At 47.0% G+C, this 9,670-nt stretch overlaps 1 protein-coding gene across 1 annotated transcript; it reads left to right on the top strand.

Moving 5' to 3' along the window:
• The first annotated feature begins 2,112 nt into the window (after positions 1–2,112).
• On the top strand, positions 2,113–2,517 carry LOC108671482 (saposin-like protein 11). Its single transcript, XM_018159033.1, has one exon. The coding sequence runs from the start codon at positions 2,113–2,115 to the stop codon at positions 2,515–2,517; it is 405 nt and encodes a 134-aa protein (XP_018014522.1).
• The last annotated feature ends 7,153 nt before the right edge of the window (positions 2,518–9,670 follow it).

Genomic DNA, 9,670 nt, shown 5'->3' with positions numbered 1-9,670 from the left:
AAGAGACAGCCTCTAGGAGTGGCAAGAAGGGAGGGGGGAGTCCTCTATACGAGTTGCAAGGAGGGAGAAGGGGATCCTCTAGGAGTTGTAAGGAAGGGAGGAAGAGGTCATCTAGGAGTTGCAAGGAAGGAAGTAAAAGTCCTCTATGAGCTGAAGGGAGGTATGGGAAGGGGTGCTCTAGGAATTTCAAGAAGAGAGTTGCAGGGTGGGAGGAAGGGGGTTCCTCTAGGAGCTGCGAGGATAGAGGAAGAGGTCCTATGGGAGTTGCAAGGAGGGAAGAAAGGGTCCTCTAGGAGATGCAAAGAGGGAGGAGTAAGTCCTCTGTGAGTTGTAAGGAGGAATGAAGAGGTTGCCGAACATTGAGGCCAGAGTGTGTCAGAGCAGAGAAGGTCTAACTGGAAGCAACTCAAGGAAGCAACATTAATATACAGAAACATTTCTGATTATCTTAGACTTCGATTGATAACAATTGAAAAAGAGAGTGCTGAAGACCGACCCCAAAATTAGTAAAATTACAGGACAGTGACCCAACCCTCACAAGTGGTCAATGTTTTGTAAGGCTTAATCGTGGCAAAAATCATCGTCTGCCAAATGAATGAGGCAGAATGTGAAAATAAATTAAACAATAAAGTTCACGGTGTCTGTCATTTTTGCTGAGGCAGCATCACTGCAACGGTGTTTTGCTATGTAAATGAGAAGCGGACGTCGATGCGAAGTAGTTACTTGAAATTTTCGAAAGCGTTCGAATAATTTTATCATCATCGAAGTTGATCATGAGTGGGATCTGGCTAACTGGAAATTGAAGCTGCAAGGCGTCGGAGGGAGAGTTATGTGCATGGTCGTTGGTCGGCCAAAAAATTTCAGTCAGACAGCATAAATTGCTGTTTCAATGCCCAAAATCAAACGAGACCTGAGTGAAGAGAGGTACGGACTAGGGCTTGGTGCTTGGACCGATCCCCTCTCTCGTCAATAACTGAGATTCTATCCACAACATAAGTGAGCTCCGTATTGCATTGCCTTTTGTGGACGACACAAATAAGTTGATGAATAAAACGGACAGTCAAAACAGCAAGAGGCTCGATTGAGATATATGGCAGGGCCACGTTTACAACCTGCAAAACAACAGCATCAAGGTTGAAGTATGGTATTGTCTCTGAACAATAAGGGTTGAAACTCCGCTGCCTGCCATAAGAGGAAGAAGCGCTGAAATTGAAGGGTAGCACCGACATTTAGAGGAAGCAGCAAAGGTCAAATGCTCCGAAGTTCAGGAAAAACACCAAAATTGAGAATCGCCGAAATTCAGGAGGAACACCTCGTTCGTGATTTTGAACTTCATAACAACAGCGGTTGCAAGAGGCAGACAACGGATGGCTGGATCAGGTCGACATGTCGAACAAGAGGATCAGCGCTGCTGGGTACTCTTCGGAGCTGTTAAGCTCTTACTTCTGGGGTGGTCCTATGAAAAATAGTTAATTAAGAGTTTGTAATTCCAATCACTGACGGGTTTTCGAGCTAAACCCACCAATCACAGGAAGAATCTGTGGTTTGTTTTGACAGTACGGCGCATGGAGAAAATTCTTACGTCACAAGCCGAGGCTAGCGACAACACCTCGAAGAGAAGGGAGAGGAATGGAGGAAGTAGGGACAAGATTAGGAAAAGGAGTTGAATAAGATTTGGGAGAGGTATGTCTTTCTGTACACGTCGGAGATGGTGAGCAATCCCTGGCTCCGAACTTTGAAAAATAAATTCCATTCAGAAGGATAGTAAAAGGATAGTATCCATTCATGATAGCATCCATTCAAGATAGTAACCATTCAAGATAGTAAGCTAGCTACTAAAGTGACAGGATGGGACACGGTGATGGATGAATCAGCTGCGGTCTGGGATCAGTGTCCTAGGGAGGGATCCCTTTCTATGATGAAACCGTAGGTAGTGCTTATGTCGCTGTTCTGCAGGGAAGATATTCCCTAATGCTTGATATAATTTTAATGCAGTAATTCCTCTAATTTGGCGTACCATGGCGACGGAGTTACCTCCAACACTTGGTTGCTCTCAACACGTTTCAGGCAAATGACCTGCTAAACGGACAGGACATCGGGACGCTGCACGCGATGGACATCGTGCCGCTGGACATCGGGACGCTGCACGTGATGGACATCGTGCCGCTGGACATCGGGACGCTGCATGTGGACATCGTGCCGCTGGACATCGGGCCACTGCACGTAATGGACATCGTGCCGCTGGACATCGGGCCACTGCACGCGATGGACATCGTTCCGCTGGACATCGGGCCACTGCATGTGATAGACATCGGGCCGCTGGTCATCGGGCCACTGCATGTGATGGACATCGTTCCGCTGGACATCGGGCCACTGCATGTGAAGGACATCGTGCCGCTGGACATCGGGCCACTGCACGTGATGGACATCGTTCCGCTGGACATCGGGCCACTGCACGTGATGGACATCGGGCCGCTGGACATCGGGCCACTGCCAGAGCCCGGACCGGGCATGTAGCCGCTGCCCGAGCACGAACCGGACATAAAACCCATGGCCGGGCCGGACTCGGGCCGCTGCTCTAATGAAACGCAAACAAGCGCTCCCCATAACTCCCTCCCGCTCTGGGGGGAGGAGGGGCAGGAGGGGGAGGATCGCTCCCCATTGGCCACGATACTTGACCTCAGGCCAACCCCAACCCAATTATTCCCCAAATTATTCCCCCCAAAAAACGGCCAATCAAATTGCTGCACAAAACCCGAAATCTCATTTCTCCCCACAAACATCATGGCTAATTACAACCCCCAAACCCTTCTCCCCAATAAACCCCAACCCATATACAGTGGGGGGAAATAAATATTCGTACACTTGAAAAATCGGATTTTAATGTATGTAAGTACACAAACTTAACAGGAAAAGTGATTTAAATTATGTATAGAGACGCATAGTATTCAAAAATACTATCAAAAGAAATTAAATCTCAATGCAACAAAAAACAATGCAACATGTTCACTTTTCGGGGTGAAAAAAGTATTCGTACAAAACAATAAATCCGCATTATTTTAATTTAATACTTGGTTGAATACCCTTTATTCCTGTCTCTTATACACATCTAGATGTGTATAAGAGACAGCCCTAACCCCATCCCTTACCGCGTAGTACCGGTAACATAAACCCCAAACATCGAAACAACCCCCCAACCCCACAACAACCCCAACCCCACAACAACCCCAATCCCACAACAACCCCAACCCCACAACAACCCCAACCCAACAACAACCCCAACCCCAAAACCCCACCCCCAAACCCCATCCCTTACCGCGTCACATAAACCCCAACCCCACAACCCCACCCCCCAGCAACCCCCAAATTGGGGTTGTTGTATGACTTGGGGTTGTTGGGGGACCCAACACCCCCAATTGTATGAATTGGGGTTGTTGTATGAACCCCCGTTTTGGGGTTGTTTTGTAAATTCACCGCACGGAGAGCTACGCAACTGCCGGAGCGATCCGTTGCATGTGAAACTGCTGAGTCATGCCTGTCTGTAGACGGGTGAACCCTGCCCGTCTGGGAGACAAGGGCGGGTGCACACAGCCCGTCTGGGTGACAGTGACGGGTGCACACAGCCCGTCTGGGGGACAGGGACGGGTGAACCCTGCTCGTATGGGGGGACAGGGACGGGTGCACACAGACTGTCTTTAGACAGGGACGGGTGAACCCTGCCCGTCTGGGGGACAGGGACGCGTGCACACAGCCCGTCTGGGTGACAGGGACGGGAGCACACAGCCCGTCTGGGGGACAGGGACAGGTGCACACAGCCCGTCTGGGGGACAGGGACGGGTGCACACAGCCCGTCTGGGGGACAGGGACGGGTGCACATCCACCACCATCACCACCATCACCACCACGAGTGTTATCAGGAGTGACGTAACGAAGCTAATATTAGACATGAGGGAAGCTTGGGAGTGGAGGGAGTGGGGAGTGTGGAGGGGAGTGAGGGACATGGGGGGAGGGGGAACATGTGGGGAGTGGGGGCAGATGAGTAAACCGGATCCCATGATGCGTAACTGCCTCATGACTCTTGACTTTATCACTCATGATTCATCAAAGACCGTCCCGTGACATCTGAGTCCGTCCTGTGACATCAAAGACCGTCCCGTGACATCAAAGACCGTCCCGTGACATCAAAGTCCGTCCCGTGACATCAAAGTCCGTCCCGTGAAATCAAAGTCCGTCCCGCGACATCAAAGACCGTCCCGTGACATCAAAGACCGTCCTGTGACATCAAAGACCGTCCCGTGACATCAAAGACCGTCCCGTGACATCAAAGTCCAACCCGTGACATCAAAGACCGTCCCGTGACATGAAAGACCGTCCTGTGACATCAAAGACCGTCCCGTGACATCAAAGACCGTCCCGTGCCATCAAAGTCCGTCCCGTGACATCAAAGACCGTCCCGTGCCATCAAAGTCCGTCCCGTGACATCAAAGACCGTCCCGTGACATGAAAGACCGTCCTGTGGCATCAAAGACCGTCCCGTGACATCAAAGACAGTCCCGTGACATCAAAGTCCGTCCCGTGACATCAAAGTCCGTCCCGTGACATCAAAGTCCGTCCCGTGACATCAAAGTCCGTCCCGTGAAATCATATTTTATTCGTTAAAATCAAAAACGAAATAACGTAAGAATCTGTAACATCGCCCCCCCCCCCGGAATGCATTTCGGATAATTATTACCGTGTTCACACTGGTGCTTAAAAATCGCTGGTTGGTAATAAGCGTTACCACCGCACGATACTAAGTAATAGCGGTGTGATTAATGAGTAACACGTACAATTAATTAATTGGACGTCGTACAATTAAACGTTATTCATACAGCATCACAGCAACCATCATCACAGCAACCAACATCACAGCATCACAGCAACCATCATCACAGCATCACAGCAACCATCATCACAGCATCACATCAACCTTCATCGCAGCATCACAGCAACCATCATCACTGCATCACAGCAACCATCATCACAGCAACCATCATCACAGCATCACAGCAACCTTCATCGCAGCATCACAGCAACCTTCATCGCAGCGTCACAGCAACCATCATCACAGCATCACAGCAACCATCACCACAGCATCACAGCAACCATCATCACAACATCACAGCAACCACCATCACAACATCACAGCAACCATCATCACAACATCACAGCAACCACCATCACAACATCACAGCAACCATCATCACAGCATCACAGCAACCATCATCGTCTACCAAAACAACGATTAAAAATGAACATTATTGGAATATTTAACATCATAATCACATCAATAAATGATTATCATCATTCATCACATTTACAGTACTCATGATGAACCCAGGGTCACAGAGTACACGGCGCGCACGTCGGCAACACCGACCCGTCAAGGCCAGCGCGCGATGGCAACACCGTCACTACATTCCTACGGCGCACGTACGACGACGTCCCATGGTTCATTCATGGAACAAGGGGGGAGGGGGAGAGTGGAGTGAGGGGTGGGTGGGCAAGTGGTAAAGGATTAAAATATAAAATAGGGGGGGGGCATGGGGCATGGGGAATGGGCAAGTAGTACAGGAGTAAAATAAATATGGGGGACAAGTGGCATGGGCGGGGGAGGGGGAGGTTTGGTAGGCAAGTGGTACAAGATTAAAATACAGGGGGAAAAGTGGCAAGGGGAAAGGGGGGGGAGGTAAGTAGCACAACTTTCCATAAATATCCATAGCATTAGAGGCCAGCATTGCCCCATACCATTACCACTTTCATATCCCTTCCCGAGCTACTGAGTAAAGTAAACTATGAAGTTAAGTGTTCAGAGTAAAGTGTTAAGTCCGTAGCCATGCACTGTTCCAGCCAGTATAATATTCATTGAGGCTACACCTCATAATATGGCCTACCTCAAAATATTGCCTACCTCAAAATATGGTCTCCCTCAAAATATGGCCTACCTCACAATATGGCCTACCTCAAAGTGTGCCCTACCTCATAATTTGGCCTACCTCCAAATACGGCTACCTCAAAATATGACCTAGGTACCTCAAAATATGACCTACCTCAAAATATGACCTACCTCAAAATATGACCTAGGTACCTCAAAATATGGACTGCCTCAAAATATGGCCTACCTCAAAATATGACCTACCTCAAAATATGACCTACCTCAAAATATGGACTGCCTCAACATGAACACCTCAACATGAAGCCACAGACAAAATATGGTCTACCTAAAAATATGGTCTGCCTCAAAATATGACCTACCTCCACACTTACCCCGACTCCACCAGTACAAACCTTTCCGGACCTTGCCTAACCTCATATTGGCTACAGCAAGGCGGAAGAAGTGGGGCAAGTGGGGTGTTGGAGTCGGTGATTGGCTGCAGCGAGGTGGAACAAGTGGGGTGTTGGAGTCGGTGATTGGCTGCAGCCAGGTGGAAGAAGCGAGAGAAGTGGGGTGCTGGAGTCGGTGATTGGCTGCAGCAAGATGGAAGAAGTGGGGCAAGTGGGGTGTTGGAGTCGGTGATTGGCTGCAGCAAGATGGAAGAAGTGGGGCAAGTGGGGTGCTGGAGTCGGTGATTGGCTGCAGCAAGATGGAAGAAGTGGGGCAAGTGGGGTGTTGGAGTCGGTGATTGGCTGCAGCAAGATGGAAGAAGTGGGGCAAGTGGGGTGTTGGAGTCGGTGATTGGCTGCAGCCAGGTGGAAGAAGCGAGAGAAGTGGGGTGTTGGAGTCGGTGATTGTATGCAAGGTGGGGAGACGGGGTGACTGTAGAGGTAGTGCAATGTTGGGGGTTTAGCCTCAGTGAGACTAGACTTGCTGGAGCAGAGGCTGCGGACATACGGCGCTGTGGGTTTCAGCTGTTGCGGATCTGAGTCTATACTTAAAAAAAAATCGTAAGTTCATCAGCCTATCATTGACGGCCTTTCGAGCAAAATCCACCAATCATAAACAAGAAAATGGAGCGTAAGTACTTACGTCTACTTAGCGAGTTTTGAAATTATGGCCCCTGTTGTGGCGTGCGGTGTTTATATCAGTTAGTGTGCGATAAGTCAAGCTAAACGTAGCTGTGTATGTTTGTGCTTAGTCTTGATTACAGGGTTAGTTTAGGAGTTAAATTTGTGGCCAACGGCTACGCACTGCATAACACATATGGTCATGACACTTTGGTCACACCATAAAAGTCCATAACACCTATGGATGCAAAATTTATGGCCGCACCACATATGGTCATACGACGTACCGGTATGTCCATAACACAGCTGTCAATAACACATATTTATGGCAAACAGACATATGGCCAAAAAACATGGACAAAACACAAATGGCCAACACACGCATGGCTAAAACTCATATGGCCATAACCCGTTTATGGAAAAAATAATGAAGGCTTATCTTAAAACAAGTCGCTTTCTTTGCAGGAAAAAACTGCTTTTCAGGGCTCGAACCCGCAACTTGCAGCTCAAAATTCCAAGCCACGTACAGTATCCCGCGACCGCAAAACTTCTTTCCTGTGTTTTTTATTCGATGCCACAAGCCTTTCTTCATGTCCAGAAATTTCATGAGAAGTTTATTTTCGGCAGAACTTCTTATTGATATAATTAAATGTTATTGTTGTAGGTATAATTGCATGTGGAATATTTCATCTTAAAACGCAGTTGTAACAACTAGATACTTATAATAATTAAGAGAAATGAAATGGCTCTTGCGTAAAATATAGTTTCTGAATATATACATATTTGTCATACATATTTGATATCAGTCATATATCAAATATATACATGTCAGTCATACATATTTGATCAATAATCGAGCATAGACATTATAATATGTGAACATTCAAATGGGTTAGGAACAAGACGTTCATAAATACGTCCCTAGCTATAGCAACCGAAATTCAACGTTACGTCGAAAAAATATGGCCTTAGCAACCGAAATTCAACACTACCGGTACGTCGAAAAATACATCCCTAGCAACCGAAATTCAATGTTACGTCGAAAAAAACGGCCCCTATGCTATTGAAATTCAACACTACATTAAAAAATACGTCCCTAGCCACCGATATTCAACACTACGTCGAAAAATACTTCCCTAGAAACCAAAATTCAACACTGCGTCAGAAGATATAAGTCCTCAGCAAGCAAAATTCAACACTACGTCAGAAAATATACGTCCTCAGCAGTCGAGATTCAAAATTACATAAAATACGACTTTAGCAACCGAGATTCAACGTTGCTGCAACGACGTCGAAACTACGTTGAAAAGTGATAGCAAAATAAAGCACAAGCTGTAGATTGCAGAGCCGACGTTACAAAAGACGTTGCAGTTTTCGTCAACGTTTGATGAAAATGTTGAACTCAGATGAATTCAAATGTATCTAATTTTTTTTTTCTAATGACGTTCGCACAACGACGTCTGTCGAATGTTTGAATGAGTGTGTTTCGATTGTAATGTTTGTGTTGTATCGTGGGTGTGTAGATCATAGTGCGTGGTGAGAAATACACCACGAATATATCATAATCACACCAAACACACCAGACATCACACACCACACATCACAGACCACACATTACACACCATACATCACACACCACACATCAAAACACACCACACATCAAAACACAACACACATCACACACCACACCACCCACATCACACACCACCCACATCACACACCACACAACACACACCACACACCACACACCACACACAGCACACACAACACAACACACACACCACACAACACCACACACACAACACAACACAACACAACACACAGCACGGCAGCGACGGCATTAGTCATCACCACGCAGCTGTCCTGAGCCGTGACCTCATCTCCTGAGTGATTACACAGCTACTCATACAGCTCATACAGCCACTCATACAGCTCATACAGCTACTCATACAGCTCATACAGCTGCTCATACAGCTCATACAGCTACTCATACAGCACTCATACAGCTACTCATACAGCTACTCATACAGCACTCATACAGCTACTCATACAGCTACTCATACAGCACTCATACAGCTACTCATACAGCACTCATACAGCCACTCATACAGCTACTCATACTGCTACTCATACAGCTACTCATACAGCTACTCATACAGCTACTCATACTGCTACTCATACAGCTACTCATACAGCACTCATACAGCTACTCATACAGCTACTCATACTGCGACTCATACAAAACTCATACAGCTACTCATACTGCTACTCATACAGAACTCACAGCACTCCTACAGCTACTCATACAGCACTCATACAGCTCATACAGCTACTCATACAGCTACTCATACAGCTCATACAGCACTCATACAGCTACTCATACAGAACTCATACAGCACTCATACAGCTACTCATACAGCACTCATACAGCTCATACAGCTACTCATATAGCTACTCATACAGCATTCATACAGCACTCATACAGCTACTCATGCAGCACTCATACAGCTAATCATACAGCACTCATACAGCACTCATACAGCTACTCATACAGCTACTCATACAGCACTCATACAACCACTCATACAGCACTCCTACAGCTACTCATACAGCACTCATACAGTACTCATACACCTACTCATACAGCACTGGAACGGTTGGATGGAACAGTTGAAGTTAAGTTATA

This window comes from Hyalella azteca, unplaced genomic scaffold (genome assembly GCF_000764305.2).
Source record: "Hyalella azteca isolate HAZT.00-mixed unplaced genomic scaffold, Hazt_2.0.2 contig175, whole genome shotgun sequence".
Classification (NCBI taxonomy): domain Eukaryota; kingdom Metazoa; phylum Arthropoda; class Malacostraca; order Amphipoda; family Hyalellidae; genus Hyalella; species Hyalella azteca.
This window is presented reverse-complemented; position numbering and strand designations above follow the sequence as displayed.

Excerpts from the sequence above, each read along its gene's own strand:
- LOC108671482 (XM_018159033.1), top strand. The coding sequence starts at position 2,113 with ATGGACATCGTGCCGCTGGACATCGGGACGCTGCACGTGATGGACATC.